Genomic DNA, 21167 nt, shown 5'->3' with positions numbered 1-21167 from the left:
TCTGGGCTCTCTAGACCACAGGCTCAGGCAAATAAATATTTTTAGAGCTTTCTCTTTGCTTTGTTTTGCTTTTCTGTTCTTTCAGCTATGCTTCACCTTCTACATCCAGACTGTTTTCTTCACATTCTCTCTCTGTATCAGGGGCAAAAGAACCTTTTAACCTATTTGCATCACAGCCTTTAGCAAGAGAATTTGCACTATACTTAAGTCTAAATATAAAACTCTACCAGCAGAATTGCCAACCCCAAATACTCAAGAGTCATAACAAAAGCCTCTAAACACTCAAGAGTGTTTTGTTGTGTTTTTTTTGGCTACTGTTCTATCTTCGATCTGTGCTTTACAACCAGAAGGGCAACAAACATGACATTTAAAATGAAAGCTGTGATCTTCCTCAATTTACGTACGTCAGGAGCCAGGCTTTTAAGAAAAATGTCCCATGATATTAAGACTAAACAGAAGAAAATGTTGATCATCTGCAATCCTGGCAACTGGCTATAGGTGACCAACTGACCCAAAATAACAGAACAGCAAAACTAACTCAGATCACCTCCAAACAATTTCCTTTTCCACCTCCTTCCTCTCCCCAATTGCTTTTAGCTGTCTCATAATGAAGGAGCAACATTACCCAAACCATATGGTTCACGTTCCAGAACCAGCATTTATCTGTATCTGCTGGGGGTGAACAGGCAGAGAACAGGAAACCACACCCCAACAGCTGAGACAAATGGTCTGTGTGCTGCTCTGTCTGAGCACCAGAGCCCCGTATTGGATGCAAACAGCATTGTGAAATATGAAGAAGAAAAAAAAAAAAAAAAAAACAAGCCTGTGATGCTTATCATGTTTCAAGATGGGTGGAGTACAAAATCCAGAGATACTAGATCAATTACAACCATAAAGCAAGAAAGGAAAGGGAGCAAAACATAAATATTTTGAGTCTGTAGGATGTGGGTTAATGTATCTGATGGCACACCTTACTTAGTTATACAATTGATAGGACTGAAAAAGATTTCTAGTCTTCACATAAAAATAAAGGATGGCATAGTATTAAAACCTAAAAATAGTACTGGTACAACTACTTATCCAACTTGATACCTATCTGGTGAGAACAATTCAACTTTCATACTGTTTTCATGCCTTCACAGAACAAACAGCAATTGCTCAAACTAAAAGTACAGCCTGTCATTCCGACATGAAAATTTACAAGTTGGTGGTTTGTTTTTGGAAAGATGAAAGAGACATATTTATATACAGTGTAGAGAACAATTTGGCTTTACATATTTGCAATTATTTAGGTTGTGGGAGCTGCATGTGCAGGTCAGAGCAGTGAAAATAAAGGATGGTAAAAAAAAGTGATGCAACAAAACACCTACCTCTGCAATCCGATGTATTGGATAATTACTGCTCCTGCACTTCCACGTGTAATTCATATGATTATATCTCCAAACTGGCAAAACAAACCTTTAAAAAACTGACAGCTAACTGCTGGGTACCCACTATTCAAACTATTTTTAGAACTATGGTCAAGGAGCATTTCTGAAATGGCTCAGGGCTCCTGCACCTCCTTACTTGAAAGCTGGTCTTTAATTACTGCGATAATGGTGCCACACACTCGACTGGGATCCTCTGGAATGACACGCAGCAGTCAAACAAACCACAGCCCTTCTTCTCTCAACGAACTGTGCGTGATTTCTCCACACCAGCTGCCAGCACAGGCAAGAACAGTTACCCAGAGACTGGCCAAGCCCGAGGGCTGCACCTCAGCCAGCCCACAGCCCTGGGTGCCACCAGACAGAAGGTGGCATTTACCCCACTGGTCACCCTGACTAAATTATCACCTGGCTTCATTCTGTCACACAGAAGGGAAATATTTAAGTTCACATAGACAATGTAAATATTTCTGCATAGGTTGCAGAGTTAAAAGAGGCCAAAGGATTCATTGAATCTTAACGTCTGGAGCCTGAAAATCCTTATGGGTTTATGATCCCACCAGAGACTTACAATAGAATTATCTGCCTTCATCTCTTTGAAGTTTATCTTGCTCCAGAAACTTTCAGTAAAGTTCCATTAGCTTCTGACAATTTTCCACTTTGATTCTCATTTGGTCAGCAGTTCTTTAATGATCTTAGTAGCTCTCCCTGCTGCCTACAAAGTTTGGCTGTGTAATCAGCCTTTACTGGTAAAGGTAGTAACATGGCTGCATAACTGCAGTATTGTCTATTAATAATCCTGATTTACACAGCATTTCTTCGAGCAGGATTCCATATTTTGCAATACCACACCTGCCTAACAAAATGACACATAAGACAAGACACAACACAGCATGTGAATATTCCTAATCAAATCAGTAACCTCAGGTCATCAGCTGTGAGATGGTAGGAAAAATTTTTTCCCCTCTCAGCCTCTCATTTTGAGGCTTAATTGAGGAAAATTAAGACTACTGACATCATCATGTGCCTATAGTGTCATAGCTGTATTATATTACCATTTAATAGAAAATCCAGACTCTATCCATTGGAATTGATCCTCTCACCTCATAAGATACAGAACAAACCACAGAAAAGCTACTGAGGTTTCATTCTCTCTCTAGTTCTGATACATTACACTATAATACATTATATATATACACACACATATGTATATATACATATTATACAAATATCAACAGGAGTACCAGAAACTAAAGAGGAGTAAAACTGACTAGGAATATCTTCTTGTGTCCAAAATCAAATGAAATAAAATCGTTACAAATCACACACATGGTGTAAAATGATGGGACACCTAAGTTGAATTTGGAGATATAACTCCATTTGCCAAAATTACTTTAGGTATGAAATGTAACAGATTCTAGAAACTAAATTTAAACACCTGTAGCATTTTCATTAAATGAGTACAAAACTCACAGTAAAGTGTTCTTAATGGTGACTAACACAATTTTTATTGTTAGAAAAGAGAACTCAATGTTTTATAACTTTAATAATACCCACTTTATTTATGGGATTTATGGAAGCTAAATATGGACCACAATCTTTCAGGTAAAGCCAATAAGGATTGAGTCCTTATGGTTATAGTAACCCTACTTTACCATGCAGCTTAGTGGGAAAAGGTTTCTAAGCATTGAAAAAAAGAAAAGAAAAATTAAACCTTTCCTTAAACTTCATCACATATGAATCTTCTAAAAAGGATTAAAGTAGTGTTAATAAATTGAAGTTACTTTGATTTACTGGCAAATGCATAGTATTAAATACTTAAGAGATTCTTTTACATTACCAGGGAACACAGGAAGCTGTTGCCAGCAAGCACCCTCGGTGCTCTGAATAAACCCATAGAATTTAGTTGTTTGCTTTTTAAAACATTGTTTATTGAGAATACTTAATGAGGACTAGGGCTTCAACAGCAAATATTTAACAAAGAGCACAGATTCCCTCACATGATCTTTTTCTAAAGCACAACTGTCCCAGCCTTCATGGGGAAAACTCATTCTGATGATAGAAAGATGAGATTCAGCCTTTCTTTATTTAATCCAAGCTATTGAAGTTTCTTAAGCAAAGAAACCTGCCCCCCACATACCCTCTCAGCTCATGTTTGACAGAACAAGTTTCCAGAAGATCTAGGCACTGCACCTGTCCCATACAGAAGGGCTGCAGCCAAAATTACTTCAGGATCACAGATTACAAACCACTTCAGTACAACTCACACTATGAAGAAACCAACCAGCCTGGCCCAGCCATGCTGGAGTGTTAACCTGGGGCATCACCCCAGTGCACGTTTATTGTGCACTGGGTAAGTGCAGCTCACACAGAACACGAGCTGGGGAGCAGGAGACCCACGGGGCAGGAGCTGCGGTTCCTCTGCAGCAACAGCAGTGCACTCAGGAGAACCACCTAATGGAGTGAAGTGCCTTCATCTGTGAGGCCCAAGCAGAGCTGAGAATACAGGGTCCCAGAGCTGCAGCAGTACTTGCATTACTGTACATTCATTTCTCATAAGGCAAAACTTTTGGACTGCAGCTGCCTGTAATCCCAGTGATAATGGGGATGATATGATCCTCGCGTGCCAGGTCAGCTGCCCACCGTGGGAGGCAGGGCAGAATTCTTTCCCTTGGGTTACCTTGTTAGAAGGATTAAGTTATGGCTGTCCATGCAATTTACGCAGAAAATATTTCACACTCCAAATTTTGTTTTTAAAACTTCCATCCCACTACTGCTCATCTTATCCTCCACACAGTGCAGTAGGATCCTCATTCTCCTTTCCTTAGGGCTAACACCATTCCACTACCCAAATGCAGTTGTACAGAGATTCAGCCCATAAGAAGTAGGTCAATGACTAAAGAAACCATCATTATTTAGGACAGCACATAAATATTTGACATGTTTATAAAGTTAAGCCTGTGTGTGAATGCTGTTCTAAACCAAGGCTCAGAGATAGGAAAGATCCTATCCCTCGGTGCTTTATTCAAACATAATTGCCAAAACACAAACTCCATAGGGGGGTAAAGCTGCTCTACCAGAACCAACCCCCAAGATAATACTACAGCCACTCTACACCTAGTAACAAAGTGCCTCTGACTGCCTGCAGTGCCAGCCTGAGACCACAGCCCACTGTACTGTCAGGATCTCCTCCTGCCATTACCCAGGGCATATTACTCAGTACTGCTCTCATGAAAACTGCCAAGTTAATGAATGTAAATAAATAAATTACTTTGGGGAGGGGAGTTAAACCTATGAAAATCCCATTAGTTAACACTGTGAACACATTTACCTCTAAGAACTGAAGCTAAAAATATATGTAGCTTAAATCTACATTCTAGCCTGCAGCTGATAAAGTCTCAAATTCAGTACTTAGGACAGAGGAGTTTTCTGAGGGATTTTGGGTTTATTTTGTCTGTAGGGTGGGGCACTTCTGCAACTTGCAGCTTTTTTTAAAAAATCTTCTCACACTGAGACAGAACCACAATTCTAAGTGAAGCTAAATGGCACTTCAGCTGAAGCTTTCTCAAATTAAAGGCTTTGAGTTCAACTACTGGAGAGAGAAAAGGAGGATTCAAGTAGAGACTAGTTCATAAAGCAACCACATCCTTTTCCTTTATCTTTTATGCTAGACATCTTGCCACTTGGGTGAATCTGAAAACACTAAAGACAAACTGATTTAAAAAAACAAACAAACAAACAAAAACTTTGCTAGAAGGACAGGTCAAAAAGGGCCCAAGAGTCTAAGCCCACTTAGATGAAACCAGAGTTTAGTACTCATCCAGCAAAACACCACAAAGAATTTCTGCCCTGACCAATCTTTTAGAAATCTCTGCAGAGACTTCCCTTGCTTTGATTCTTGATCTCCGTGTGATCAAATAGTTTTTGTTTGTTTTTTTTTAAATGGCGTTTCTGTTATCTAGTAACTTTTACTGCAGGCTTTTCTAGTTATTTGCAGGAGTGTGGTGGTGTGCTGATGAATTCCACATCGAGAGCCTATATGGGAAAAAGGAAATATCCAGATGGGAGTTTTTCTTCTGAACTAGCCCATGGATAATTTCAGAGGCGGGTATAATTGTCTCCACATGCACAGACACACACGGCCCGATCACACATTTATGTTTACCGTTAAACAAAAACACACATAATATTTATTTATAAATAACCGGCAGTAGGGATAGAGTTTCCACGTGGGCGCGAAAGCAACTTCTGAACACCCCCGGCCGAAGGGACGAGGCGTTCCGAGAGCGGAGCCGCTGCTGGGGCCGCCCGTGTCCCCGCGCGGTCCGGGACGCTCCGCGCCGGCGGCGATGGACCCGCAGCTCCGCCGGCCCCTCGCACGGCCCCCGCCCCCGCAGCCTCTCCAAGAGCAGAACAAACTCCCCCTCGGCGGAGCGGGCCCGGCCCGCCCACTTCCACAAGTTGTGCCCCGCCGCCCTCGCAGCCCCCGGCCCGCGGGGAGGAGCCGCTGCGGGCCACCCGCCCCGCGGTGCCCCCGGGGGCGCTCCCCAGCCCCGCGCTGCCGCTCACCGACTGCAGGAAGCGGAGGGTCCCCACGTAGTCGCGCTCGGTGCTGAGGATCTCGTTGAGGACGCAGAGGCGGAGGCGCAGCTGGCGGTCGGTGTCCTTGGGGCAGCCGGCGGGCTCGGCGGCGCTGGGGGCGCCGGCCGGCGGCGGCGGTGGCGGCTCCATGCTGGCGGTGCGGGGCCGGGCGTTCCGCTCCCCGCTCTCTCAGGAGCCCCCCATGGCCCCTCGGCCCTGCCCCGCCCGCGGGTCGAGGCGTTACAGAGGCCGGGCGCGGAGCGCAGCCCGGCTGCGGGACACGCCGGGGTAGCGGCGCGACACCGCTGAATGGAGCGCGAAGGAAGCCCCGGCGGCAGGGAGGGGGAGCGAGGGGCGGGCGGGGAGGGGAGGGACGGGGCGGGCGGAGGCGGTGGAGCCCGGCCCCGGGGCATGGCCGGGCTGGCGGTGGCCGGGGGCGGCCGGGCGGGGCGGGGCGAGAGCGGCCTCATCACGGGACCCCTCGTAATCCTCACAGCCCTGTGTCCTACCCCCTGCACCCTCACAGCCCCGTGTCCTCATCACCCCACCCCGCACACCCTCATATCCCTCACAGCTCCATGCCCGACCCCGCACACCCTCACAGCCCCGTGTCCTCATCACCCGACCCTTCACACCCTCATATCCCTCACAGCTCCTCATCACCCGACCCCGCACACCCTTGTAGCCCTCACAGCCGTGCACCTTCATCTCCTCACCCCGCACAGCTCCTCTCACACACACAAACCCCCTCAGATCCCACACACACATGGATGTCACACCCTGCACTCCTTCACTCTCCCTGCACGGCCCCTCACACCACCTTGCACTTGCGCTCTCATGTCACACACACGCCCCTCACCCCCTTGCACTGCAGACCCCACACGCACACCTCACACATGCCCTGCACACGCTGCAGACTCGCACACCTCACACCACGCTCACACGTACCCCACATGCCCCCCCAGCACCCTGCACTTCACACCCGTGTCCTTGCACACCCTCACACACGCACAGTGCAGTCACACAGCACACCCAACCACACTAACTCAGCGCAGGGCCATGAACAAACACACCACGGCTGTGCTCGAACAGGGAACTGCCCCCAGCCCTACACCCCGTCCCTGCCCGGCACTGAGGGTGCTCACACAAACACCTCATACTCACTGTGTCACACAGGAGTACACACACCACAGTGGACACAAATATGCAGAAATAACTGTGTTTCATTGCTGTGCATCCAAAATACTTGGGGTTTAAGTCGGTTGTGTTTGTGCTAAGTGAGTGCAAGGCATATGGGTGGGGGAGAGTGGGGCAAATGCGCACAAAACCAGACAGGGCTGCAATTCAGCACTGCTCCCCCAACTCCCAAAAAGCTAACTTGGTTCATACCGGTGGAGATTCTCCCAGACCACTTCACCATCAGAACACTGCCAGGCTTTTGTCAAACTAAAAATACATATTTATTTATTTTTAATTAAGGAAAAAGGTTTCAAGATGAAATTTTAAAAACGTTGATAATGTGGACTTTTAAGTGGCTTAGGGATAGGGACACTTACTGGACCTTAAAAACTAACACAAATAGTGTGATGAATCATCATCTTCCCCAGACTAAAACAAAATACCTCTTGGAGTTTTTTTACCTTAACAGTGACTTTCTCTCTGTCTTGACTGATCTTTATTATAGTTACTAAGTTTTCTATTCAGGAGTAAGTGATGGCAGTCTAACACACCTAATTGTTATCTCAAGGCTTCATGGATATCGCATTACATGGAATGAAAAAACAGCTCTCGGGTCAAGATACAGTTGCAGCAGGCTGAAGGTCTGCAGTGTAAAGGGAATATCTTGGATGCTTTCAGCCCTAGGTGTGGAGATTGTCTTTATCAAGTGACAATGATATTTTACCTCCCCACGTCTCCTAGTGAGGTAGTCTTGGGTCAAGGTGTGCCCATGCACCTTCACAAACACGGCTCTCGTGATGTGCTGTGGCAGCACTGCCTGCACCCTCGCCAGTGAGAAACCTTCCCTTGTCTCTGAGTAGATGTGAAACACGGCTGCTCCAAATGGGAAAGGTCTCATCTCCCTAAATGTCGGGGGTCCGAGGGCAAAGCACCGAGGGGCAGGGAATGGCCGGGGTAACTCTGGGTTCAGAGGAGCACGATGGGCGGTGGGAGAGCACGGCCAGTGAACAATCTCCAGGAGGTCAGATTAGACTCTAAATTCACTGCTTTTCTTTCAGGTTGTTTACGTTTAACCTTTGTTTTCTTCTGAAAAATCACTACACCATTTTCGTTTACTTACTCATTGTGTCTTCAGCTGATGTCCTTTTAAAAATCATCAAATGGTTTTTTTGTGTTTGGGGCAAGAGGCAAGACTCTCTTATAAAAGATCCTGATTAAATAACAATACATTCTGTTAGGAGAAATCTGCATCCTCAAAGCTACGCCCCCACCCTGTGGCTGAATGAGAAAGTTGTTAGTTTGAAAGCTGTTAATTTGTTAATTCTGTCTCCAGCGTTTGCCTCAAAAATCTTACAAATATTTCATTGCTGGGGGGGTGAGTGCCTTTTGTCGACACGATGTACGAGCTACATTGCTTCAAAACACCTCTCTAGCTTTGGGGGCAGTATTGGAAGCATTGTTGTGTAAGGATTTTTAAAAGGACATTACTTTTGACTGGAAAGATTAAAATATTAAGGAAAAAAATTTGCATTAAAATTAAAGGGGAGATTTTTCACTCTTTTTTTAAGAAATGGTTTTCTTTTAGGTGCAGGAAAATTCATTTTAGTAAAGTCCAAATTATCTAAGACATACACATAATCCTTACTTTAGGATGGATATTTTATTAGTTGCTAGCGTGGCTTTTCATTTCAAAGAAAAAACCCCTGTAATTACCCAGCAAGCTCTTTTATTATTAAAGGGCTACTGTGTGTTAGTTGACTGAAAATATGTTCCTTCTAGCTTGCTTTCTTTTTGCTTGTTTTTAAAATTTTTATATTTTTAAAAAGGAAGTCGTTTACAACTACTCTTCAGTTTTGAAGAGAATTTTACTGCCAGAATGGTTTTTTCAAGTGAGCACTTCAAAAGCAAACAAAAAATGCTGCTACTTTGTAAAACAGTCGGGGAGTCAATTATCAGGAGGCTGACATATCAATTACCACGAATTCAAGGTCTTTCGTGAAGATGTAATTAATTTACACGTGCTTGTAAGTTCTTTGCAGCTGTTACATTTTTACATTGTCTGCCACAGTAGCACCAAGGTGGCGAGGTCTCCACATGGTATCACACCACCGAGGAAAATAATCATCCATTTCATGTTTGTCTGCATACTGTCTGTATTCACTGTTGGAGGAGAAAATACTATTTACTCTTGGCCTGCTGAAGCCCCCAGAAAGTTGTGTGAGATGTGACTGGGACTCTATTTGCTGTGCAATGAGATTCAGAAATCCAGAGTGATTGTAGAGTTCGTTGTTTTATGCTGCTATGCCCTTTAGACTCAGCAAGGAAGATCTGAGAGATCACACCAGCCTTTTCCTTTTTTTTCTTCTTTAACCACTGTTGCTCCTTTCTGAAAGCACTGTCTGCTCACCAGGCTTCCCAAAGTATACCGTTCTGAACTTCGCCAGGTTAACAGATGTTTTTTTCTGTTAACTTTAGGAAATTTAGAATCAAATCCCTATTTCTGGCTTATCAGAAAATTGCCACTCATGCATAGTTTCAAAGTGACTTGATGACAAAGGCAGATGTGGGAGTGCATTCTGCATGACCCTTTTCCTGTGCACACACTGCATATATGATTTATTTCAGCCAATTCCATACATTTATTTATTTTTGTGGTGCTAAAAAATTCCAGCCTCACATGCTTTGATTTATGAAAATGTTTATGCAGCTTTTCGGTGGAATTTAGCACGCCACAATTTCACAGTTTACTGAAGCTCAGGGTAGTGAAAAGCACATGGGCAATCAGAAGTGCTGGGTACAGTGTGCATCAAAGAGCCAAGGTATCTGAACTTCCCCCTCCTGTATTGATCTCCCTGGGTCTGTGTTCATCATCTTTCTGTTGGGCTAAAAGAGTCACTGAATGGCAGGTCCCTGTGTGTGAGTGTACCAGGGATCTGGATGTCTTGGTGAAGGTGGGTCTCAAACAGGTTTTTCCAAGACCCTTTAGCAAGTTGTTCCACATTTAATGATGTACTGCATAAAAAAAAAAAATCCTTTTGCTTCAGACCTGATAATTTCCTTGGTTGCACCTTAACTTTATAATTGAAAAAATAGAGCTTAGTCACTGTCCCTGCTTTACTCGCCATTTAAAGACTTTGCAGACCTTTAGCTCATTTCCTCTCAGTGCTCTCCACACAAGTTAAAACACAGATTCTCCTCATGTTGAAGCCATTTTACATGCCTGACCATCTTTATTGCTCTTCCCTGTACCTATAGCAGCTCTACTGTATCCTTTGAGACACAGCAGTAACGGGTTTGCTGAGACATTAAAGAGGTTTGTGTGCCAGGGGTCTGTTCAGAGTACAGTGATGGTCTGTGTGCTGCTCCCACAGAGGGTCTAAAATGCTGCTGCTGAGCAGAGAATAAACCCTGTCTCCAGCACCTGCTCATTGAATGGCAGCAGCTAAATTAACCCCCCACATTGAATCTGTAGATATACAGAGTAATTCTAGAAACTTCAGTCAAAATGTTGTAGTTGAGAGAGATTTCCATCTGCATAATTAAAATCGGAGTCTGGTCTGTATGAAGTGGACATGCATCACCTTCCACCTGCCCCTACATAATTCATTGCAGCTAACTGATTTCACCAGAGCCACTGCTGATTTATTCTAGCTAAGAATTAATCCCTTTGACTTCTACCAATGATTTATCTTCAAGCAAGATAATATGGGGGTAGTTTGCATTAAGCTTTGCAGAAATAATTTCTTAAGTTCTCTCTCTCTGGGAAGCTAGACTGCCAGTGGAGCATTTGCATTTCCCTTTTTAACATCAGCCTAAAAATAAGTTTAAGGTAAAAATGTTCAGGTAACTCGACTGCAGAGTGACTTGGAACAAATAGAGAGAAGCTTAGAGTGAGCATGGAGAACAAAGAGAGAGAATTGCTAGACAGGGTTGGGTACAATTCTCTGTGATTAGAGGATAACACAGTACACACACTCAGTTAAACTCTGAAAGCACTCAATTAGACACACGGTGTGTGGCAGAAGGAGGGAAGTGTTATGTCCATTTGAAAATAGGGAAATGGATGCAGACAGCTGAAGTGGCAGCCCAAGAGCACTGTCAGTATGTGCAAAACAGGAGTTTGGGAATTCATGGTTCCTGACCTGGACTTACAGAGCCCACTCAAAGGGGCCCCCACGATGTCACACGAGTTTCCAGTCAGCAACTCAGATTTTAGCTGTGGTGTTGTTCAGGCCAGTTGGGAGTGCAATGACACAGCAGTGCCCAAGGCTTGTGCTTTTCCTGGCCTCCCCATAACTCTAATATCCTACAGAAAACTGGGGCTTAACACAACGTTGTGACAAAAAGTATCTGGGATTGGAGAAGAAAGAAGGAGATACTATAAACTGTATCATGGGACCTGCACACAAGGTTTTGTAAAATGTTCCACCAGTCTCACTTCGCAGAGGGAGAATGGACAGTTGTGGCCATCGTGAGGTCAGGTGAGATGAACAAAACTTTCTGAACATATTCCAGGTATTGAACTCACTAATTAATTGGAAATGCAGCTTATTTCCTTTTCATAGACTGTAGTGAGCTTTGTGTCAAATCCTAGATGCATCTAATTGAGGAACAAGCATGTGTTATTTCAGACATTCTGCAGTCAAGTCAAAACATCCAATTTCAGAAGACACTCTGGGAGGAGGCTGTATTTGTTATTACTCACTCCTCTGATACCTCTTTTCTTTCCAGTCTCTGATTCACCACTTTTATCATATTTCCCCTCTTTTGCTCTTCCTCAATCATACCCACCCACTTAAAACTAATCACGTACTAAAAAGTGCATAATTAGATTTTCATTATGCTCTTTCCTGACATAATTTTTGATTATGTAATTAAGGGTTCTCATTGGGCTCTTGAACTGAGAGAAGATTTTTGGTTTAATTAATCAAAAATTCCTTCTCAATTCCAGATATTTTTAAGTGCTTTTGGTTAAAACCAAATACAGAAAGCATTTCTATTATTCCTGACATAATGTTATGTGATCTGCTCTTTACCCTCTTAAGCCAACAATAGAGAAATATTGTCTTGACAGCAGGCTCAGGTACATTCATCAAGAGATAAGAAGATGCATCAAACTTCAATTTACTTGAGGTAGGATGATTTTTTTATTATTATTTTGCAATTTTTTTTTATTTTTGCAAATTGGAGGTTTATCAGATTTCAATGAAATAGTCAATTAAACTGGGGTTGTTCCAAGTTATTTTTTTCCCCATAGGAGACTATTTACAGATTTTCAATTCCTTACTTTTTTTTCCTGACAAATTCACATTCTTACAGAATTTATTGTTTCAGGGGAATACTGGAAGCTTTGCAGATTGCAGGCAAGAAAATATTTGTCCCGAGCTAACACAACCAAGCAAAAGACATTTTGTGTACTTTGTTCTCTTTAAGTACATGAAGTAAAATAACATGAATGCTAGTGCTTGTTTTTGTTTATAGGTTGCTTCTTCCTGACTGCGTATGAGAGAAAAGCCACCCACCTCTGTGTCAGCACAACCAACGTGCCGTGTACACAGAGTGGAACAAAGAGCTGGAGACTGGAATTGTGCAGCTGCTTCAAAACTCGTGTGGTTTACATCATAAGAAGTCGTAACTTCTGGGCTTTATTGTCTGCACCTGCAATTTTGGTCAGATAGGAAATGTCTTTTTTTTTTTTTAATGCTGGGGTATATAAGTAACCTAACAGGCATTTTGATGATGATGTGTGAATTCTTCTCTACTAAATACTAAGAGTGACAGAGATCTGCATTTGATAAACTGAAGATCTTTGCTGAGGATGGGCTGAACCAGTTGGATATCACAGTAGCACAAAATAGATAGCTTGGTCATAATACATAACTGTGCCATTTACAGGCTCCCTGGACATCTTGTATCCAGAGTAAAACTCTCTCCATAGCCATGGCTGTTGTAGTGAGCAGATTTTATATCCATAAGGCTGAATTCATGTAACTGGGCAACATTTAGTCCTGTATGTAGCTTAGGCTATGGCTTTATGGCTGAACTTGAGTCAATCAAAGTGTGAGCTCTCCCTTTTCTTCTTTCTACATTGCTGCATGTTTTCACCACTTCCTTGGTGACGCAGTGGTGAACAGGATCAGGAACTGATCAGCTGATCCAGCTGAAAACGAACCAGAGGCTCACAAACAAAAGGTCCTTTTTTAGTCAGATTTGCTCCCTGACAGGCTCAGTGTGCAACCCCCAAGAGCTACTGCTGGCACAAGAGGAGGTGTCCGGTCTTGTGGCAAGGGCAGGGCTGGGAGAAGGGTGGGACTGTCTCCTTTGGCAGCAGCTCACCTGCAGATCGGTTTAAAGCCATCTGTGAGACTAGAGCCTTGTGAAACCAGAGCTGGGTGCAGCCCATGGCATTACAACCCCTCATATAAGGCCAGTGCATGGGCTGCGAGCTCCCAGTACAGAGGCAGAAAGACATCCTGGGAAATCACCACCAGCTCCACAGAAAACTGATTGACTACAGCAGTCCCACTGGAGAGGGGGAATCAGATGTTTTTTGCCCTGTTGATATATTCAAAACAGGCTTCCCCCCCTTTTTTGATTTTGTGCAGAAATATTAAAAGTAGGTGTAGCAATAAAGATGCCCTTAAACTGACACTATCTCTCGTGGAATCACAGAACACTTTCATTTGATTTACAGTGTAAATGCTGTACAGGTCATAACAGGAAGCCATTGGTAACAGATTAGAGTTAGGAGGAGGCCCATGTGCTTTGTCACAGAAGATGGAACTGGTCATAAACACTAATGGCCCAGAACAACAGCAGTACAAGGTCTTAGACTGCAGATGGAAGGAAAAGGGGTAGATTTGTTTTTCTTGCAGCTTTTCTTAACAACCAAATTCCATTAACAGTAGCAAGTATTAGTTATGGCCCCTTTGTTTTCAGAAGCTCAGTACTTTCAAGAAATCCTCATTTCAGCCAAAAAATTTTCTAGTCTAAGTTCAGAGATAAAGAAATATGAAGTTTTGTTCAGAAGGCTTGAGTGCAGTAAAAGTTAAAAAAAATACTCTTTCCTTTTCAAAACTGAAGAAAAATATCACCATGTAGGCTCAATGCTGTACTGAGATTGCTTTTCAGGAAAAAAAAAAAAAAAAGATAATTCGAACAGAATGTAGGTAACATGATAGAGAATGCTTTGTTTAAACCAAAACTACTTACCAAAGTCTGAAGTTTCTGTCTCTGGCCTGCATGTTTGGCTTTTATAGCTCATAGGGGCACCCTAGTGTTAGGTGACTATAAAGTGTGCAAGGCTAAGCAGAGTTTTCTTTCCCTGTCTCAGGATGCTGAAGTGGATTGTGCAGCCGGTTTTACAGCTTTACATCCATTGCTGACCTCCGTGATGTTATATTATGTCAATAGTCCCAAGCTCTCAAATGGAGCTCCACAATTCAGACTTTTCTGGAAGTCCTTGCAGGCTTCAGAGAGCACCCTGAGCTCTGCCTGGGGACGAAGGCAAAATGCCTTTTACATTTGCTTTCTCCCAAGCACAAGGAAGGAAACAGCTCTTTAGAAATGTGCAGACAAAGCCCTCTGTTTTAGTGGCTGATGCTCTGGGCACGGCAACATTACACCTACATTGTTATTGCTCGAGCACCAAAATCCCTGCAGAGCCCCATCTAGAAGGGTAGAAATGGGTGGATTTTATGTGAGGTTTGGGTATTGGCTGGGTTTCTCTTTGGGAGGCCCTGGGGCCCAGCAGCCAAGCACGCCCTGTGAGTGCTCACAGAAATAGGCCAGCTGAAGTCACTGGCAATGCCCACGTGCTGAAGGGTGGAGGGGGTGGGTTCAGTAAATCTGAAGCTCCACATTTCATTTGGATGACCTCTGATATGGAAATTATTTTTCCACTCCACTGGCTGAGCAAATTACAGAATCATTTCAGTTTCAACTTGAGCGTGCTGCCTAAGAACACCAGACCAGGGCAGTCAACAGCTTCTTTCTTCTAGGTCAGTGCAACATATTGCAACTCGATTTTTGTGCAGTAACTGTCCTTAAAATGATGGCTGGGACTCAAGTGCTGAGGCCCAGGACCAGGACAAAACTGGAGCACTCAAATAATGGTTTTAAAAAGAAGGCTAAAAAACCCAATGTAATGATAAGACAGAGACATTCAAGAAGATTGTGGAAAAGCTTCCAGTGACAACAGCATAGAAAAATAATTTTGCTCTTTATAAACTGAAGCAGTTTGGGGAGAAAGGATCAATCCCATAGCCCCACTTTCTACACACACACACACACACACAAACACACTTCAGTTTTGTCAATAAGTTTCTTCTATTCCAGTAATATACAGTCTCATAAAGCATTTGGGAAATACTGCAAGGACAAAGAACATGAAGATTACGTAAAATAAGGGTGACTGCAGAGCTCACTGGACCTGTTGGGTTACACATGTTAATTCTGGCCCAGTAGGAAGAAGATACAAGAGACAAAACCAGAACAAAGCTCCTTTTGTCTCTCAGAAGATTCCTCTGAAGAATACCTAACTGCAACTCGAGAATAAATGAGTTCAATAATGAGCAGAGAGAGGAAGTCTTTCCTGCTGAGAGGAAAGGAAACAAGGCTCCTTAAAACTGAATCAAGAAGCCAAGGAACTGTCTTGAACTGGCTTTGTGAAAGACAGGAAGAGTTCTGCACATGCATGAATAAGATCTGTACTGGATGGTAAAAGCCAGGGACATTTCTTGATGACACTCTGAGCTTCTTACAAGAAATGGTGAGACATAAATATCAAATTAAAGGTCAGAAAGAAGGTCATTTATCAATTTAATTGCTGGAACTACTCATAGCTCTTCTTGTGACTGAAGCCATCTTGCTAGGAAGGAAAATCAGGGCTGATACACAGGCGTGTGTGTCAGAGGTGGAGAGCAATTGCTAAAACCCTGTAAACCTGCAAACATTGTTCAGCTCCTTTCAGTTTAAGAAATTCTGACAGAATTTTGTTCTCTTGTAAGGCAGGATCTTCAGCAGCTTGGTATTCTGTTTCCTTTGTTTCTACTGAGTAAAAGGTTTCTGTTAACAAAATCTGCCTAATTACACTCTTACCTCTGTGAATAGCAGAGTGCTGTGCAGAGCAGGCTGTTCTGTGCACAGACACAATGTGGAACAGCCAGTCCTGTGGCATTCAGACACATGCAACTCTTAACTACCATTTGCTTGTGTGGCAAGTAAGGTCTCATTATCACCTCTCAGACAGGAAAAATTGGAAGTGAGTAATTATCCAGCCCTGAGTCTTCCACCTCTCTGGCACCTCAGGGTATGGGAGCTACCCAATTGGGTTTGAGTCTTTCCACACAATTACACTTCTCACTCTGCAGGCAAAAGCAGGGGTTGTTAAAAATATTTTTCCCATCTGCTCCCTCACTCTGGCTGCTATCTTTAAAAATAAATAGACTTTTTGTGTTGTTTTTAAGACACGTTGTTTCTAATGTTTCTCTGTATTTAGGTAATTGCAGGCTTTTCTGGCCTAGATATGGTTCTAAAGACTATATTAGGAAAATAGTCTCAGATTTTTCAGACCTGAGTATGTTAAGCTTCTTAAAATGACTAGGTTTAGGGCTGCTACCCACCAGAAGTGCATGCTGCTATCAAGGGAGCAGTGGTTGTTCAGTAAAATAGACCATAAAGACAATCATGTCTGCATGTGAGAACACTTTGGTTTAGAGTCTGATCTTCAGACTCTATCGCATCTCTGGTTGTCTGAGCACTGTTGTGTTCCCAACAGATCCTTTCCCTGTTAGATATTATTTGTTATTGTAACAAGGTACAGAGGCTGCAGTTCTCTGTCCAGCACATGTGGTTCAGAGCACTGTCATGAGAGTCTGGTACCACGGCTCATCTCGGGAAGGGGCTCATTCTGCCAGGACAAGTGAATAAAAATATCAGAATTATTTGGTTTTGATTAAAACGTGGGATTTTAACAAAATTATTCTGTGGGAGAGGTGTCTGATTTCTTTGGACAAGCTGCTGATCCTTTGCAATGAGAACAATATGGAAACCGCAGATTTTGTGTATAGCCCAAGTCTGTTTTTCAGATTTCTTTATAAGAAAGTCCAGGTTCTCTTGTGAGAGACTGATCTGTCCTGTTGGCTTTATAAGGAAAGAAGAATTTAATTTGTATTGACTTAGAATTGTATAACTCTCACATATTCCAGATATGGCTCTCATCCTTTGTGAATTACTTCAGGGTAAAATATGAGCTGCAAGTGAAGTGTCAGCGCTGTGCAGGAACGGTGCCGTTGGCTCAGAGCCCCAGCTGGGGGGTCGGGCACTGTCACTGCCTGGGGCAGCTCCTGCTCGGCTGGGCACAGCACGGGGCACAAACAGCTCAGCTGCCTCCCCTACCAGGGGATTTTCTTTCCAGATCATGGCAGTGCCCAGTGCTGTTTAGGTATATTGACAATGTCCTTTCTCAGGTTACAGAGCTTCCCTGGGCAGGAGCGCAAGTTCAGTGTGAGGCTGCTGGCAGGAAGTTGGTCAGCAGGCACAGAGGGTCTGAGATTGGGACTTGAAGAAAATGGTGAGAATGAGAGGAAGAGAATTGGATATAAACATCATGATGAAACGTCTTGCTAATACCACACAAATACTTATATAAATACCCACTTAATGCTTTGTTTCAGCAATCCCTCAGTTACCTCAATTATACTGTTAGCAACGGGAGAACTCTTTATCATCTGGATTTATTGATTTTAGGGCATGCGATGTTGAACTGGAAAAAATTAGAGAGCTGAGACATTGAATCAAATTGGGAGCCCCCTGGGAAATCCACTAATAAGTACATTACTGGGCAGCAGAGAAGGCAGCTGGAAGCCAGGCAGAATAAATAGGATCAGTCCCTATGGAAATGATTAAAAATGGGCAGAAAAAGAGAAAAGAAGATCTAGAAGGAATTTCTGCTAATGCTGGAATGGGAACTGAGCTACTATACAGACCAGTGCTGGTTTTCCAAGGATTTTCCTGACCATTCTGCATCTTTGCTTTAGAATGAGGTCTTCCTAATGCTAAATATGTAGCAATATGCCAGTGGGGAGTTGCTGGGAGGTTAGTCCTGTCAGTCAGCTCAGAGCACCTGGTCCCTGGGCAGAAATCTAGTGAAGTTCTTGCCAAGGAAGTAGCTTATACAAACTGGGAACTGTGCCACCTGTTGGGCATTGTTTGCTCTTGATTTATGTCTCACACTACTCATGCATTTGCCACAATGAATTCCTTACAGCACTTTATTAGTAATTCTTGTAACTGGCACTGAATCCACTGACAAACACATACATGCAACACATGCATTTCTGCCTCACTGATCTGCCTTCTCTGCCATTGGAAAGGCTTTCACGCCTTGCATGCCTGCAGTCAGGGATGCACATCACACAGCTACACTCTGCTGTGTTCAGCAGTAGTGCTGAGCTAGGCTGTGCTGCTTTTGAATTAGCCAAATAACTCACATTCTTCCCTCAGAAAATCAGCCACTGTCATCTTAAAATATTTTGAGGAAAAGAATAACAAACTTTGAAAATTGTTGTGAGAATGTTGTTGCAAACTGTGATGTCAGTGTGAGGAAAGCACTGCTTGCTGAGTGGGCCTAATTGGACATAGAACTGTCTGTCTGCAGATTGAGATGTTACGTGGGCTGGGAGACACTCAGACACTACGCTGTGTGCTGTGTGCCCATGGGAAAGAAACCCTCAGTGAGGCCTTGTTCAAATGTAAGACAGACTAACGCTATTTGTTATGATGTATTGAGCAGGTAGAGACTTATCAGGAGGGCAAAGGGGTTGCACTAATACCATGTCAAACCCCCAGCCACCCCTAAACATCCAAAGGGCAGAGCTCTCAGTCCCTTCCCTGTTAGCACGTTGGTGGCTGTTCTTCCTTTGACAGGTCCCCATGTTGTGTGCAAACACCATTTTTTGTCCAGTAGCAATCTGTTTGTGTGAGCTCACAGTCTTACATTTTGGACACTCTGACAAGGTCCCATCCAAAACTGACCCATTTTTCTGCAAGTGTTGTCCTATATTAAGTGAACATGGAAGATGCTTTGTGAGAATTGTCTCCAGTGAAGTGTGCCAGAATACTACTGAGTGAGAGAGAAGATGACCTCAGGGAACACCTCAGAACAATACCCAGCCTAACCTTTCTTGCATGTGAGTAATGAACAACAGGTCATAATCGCTCACCAAGGCTGCATTCACGAGGTTGCACCTTTTTTTGAATTACGGATTTTTAAAAGAACTCTTCTCTGCCTCTTCCACTTTTTCTTTCTTGAGTCCTCAAGCAGTTTTTAATCCAGTGGGCTCATGAGTTTTGTACAAATGATTCAAGTATCCTTGGCCTCCATATCCAATCACACTCACCAAAGAATGTGCTTGTATTATAAGAATACTCATATTTCAGTGAAAGAGGAAAAGAGAGAGAGAAAGAAACCAAGAGGAAGAGGGCTCTGTTTCAGGAACACAGAAATGAGAGTGGTTCTGGTTTGTGGGAGGGAGCTCCTCAGATGTGACCCCTGTCACAGACCTGTAACAGCCAAGGGAGAGACAGCTCAACAACAAAATAGGAAACCATGTAAATGGCAGACCTGCGATTCTTTGTCACGGGTGCCAATGTAGGCAGCAAATCATCACGGGAGCAGATGCCTTGCTGTGGCATAAATACCAGTATTCCTGAGCTACTTTGGTCTGAAAGCCTCATCTGGAGAGCTGTCCTGTCTCCCAGGGCTTGTAAACACTGGTATTGCTGAAAGGGGATAAACTGCCTCTGGGTCCTGCTGCAGATCACACTTCAGTTCCTCGCAGTTCCTGTTTCATTGCACCTGTGAGAAGAAGCTGGAGATCCTTAGCAGGTGGGCTGTTGTGGTGAGTGGACAGCACAGGAAAGTTGCTTAGGCCATTAACAGGAACACAAAAGCAAACTGGTGAGCAAACAGAGCAGACTGAGGAGGTCAAGCAGAAGCCACAGGTCCCATAAGCACACTGTATGCAGCATACAGGATCCATTGTACTCTCCTGGGGCAAGGCCAAAGAATTTGCTAGGAACAAAAAGAACATCTAGAAATTTTTATGCCTGTTTCTAGAAAACAAATTTTCAAATTCACTTCAGATGCCTAAATCTTGTATATAGTGATATTTCTATTACATGGCACCCTGTGAGGAGTGGCATATATTACACTGTCAGATTATACTGTTTGTGCAAAACTGTTTCCTGCAAGATTGTCATTTGGCATGGATGATTGTCTGTCTCTTTTGGCTGAAAATAATGATGATGTTGGTGCCATGCATAATAGGAATTGCTAAAAGGATGTGAGTCACCAAATCACGATATGTTCTGCTGAACCTTGAGCCCACCTCTAACCAAACTTCCCTCAGGAGAGCTCACCATCCACCAGCTCTGTGTTCTTCATCTACCACTTACAGTCAGAGGCCCCATTGGAACTGAAGCCAGGTATTGACTCTTGGCTCTTTGGAGTCCAAACCATAACCTCAGTGTAGCTCTACTCCCAGGAATTCAGATACTACTCCAAAATTTGAAAGGCAGGTTTTTTGCTTGATAGGCAAATTTTAAAAAATCTCCCTAAAACTGTCCCTTCGATCCATTTTCTAAAAACTAGCCAGTAACCATTTTGCTTCTCCCATGAAAACTAAATCCTGTACCACAATAAAAATCCTAAAATCAGAACTGATAATTTGGCTGACAATACATGAAGAGCTCTGCTGCTTAATTAGTTCTGCAATGCTGCTGACAGTAATTACAGCCTTCTTTTGTGTCAATAACTAAGCAACCCTCAAAAAAAGATTCAGGGCCCTACTTGTCTTTTAGTTGTGTCACTTCTGCATCACTGTAATTTCACTGATAACAGTAGAATTGCCCTTGAAATACAGTACTGTAAGTGAAAGGAGAATCAGATGTACAGACATGTATTTTTGGGGGTGGGGT

At 43.3% G+C, this 21167-nt stretch overlaps 1 protein-coding gene across 5 annotated transcripts in view; it reads right to left on the bottom strand.

The window, feature by feature from the left end:
* PREX1 (phosphatidylinositol-3,4,5-trisphosphate dependent Rac exchange factor 1) overlaps positions 1-6291 on the bottom strand; it is a 145992-nt gene extending 139701 nt beyond the window's left edge. For all 5 annotated transcript variants that reach the window (XM_050314074.1, XM_050314077.1, XM_050314075.1 and 2 more), the window contains exon 1: positions 5997-6291. In XM_050314074.1, coding sequence (XP_050170031.1) covers positions 5997-6158 — 162 coding nt within the window. In that variant the 5' untranslated portion in view covers positions 6159-6291. The remainder of the gene's footprint in view (positions 1-5996) is intronic.
* Positions 6292-21167: the final 14876 nt, after the last annotated feature.

This window comes from Myiozetetes cayanensis, unplaced genomic scaffold (assembly GCF_022539395.1).
Source record: "Myiozetetes cayanensis isolate MyiCay16 unplaced genomic scaffold, myiCay2020 scf19, whole genome shotgun sequence".
In the NCBI taxonomy this organism is placed as follows: Eukaryota; Metazoa; Chordata; class Aves; order Passeriformes; family Tyrannidae; genus Myiozetetes; species Myiozetetes cayanensis.
The sequence above is the reverse complement of the archived record's forward strand: the minus strand, read 5'-3'. Positions and strand labels throughout refer to the sequence as shown.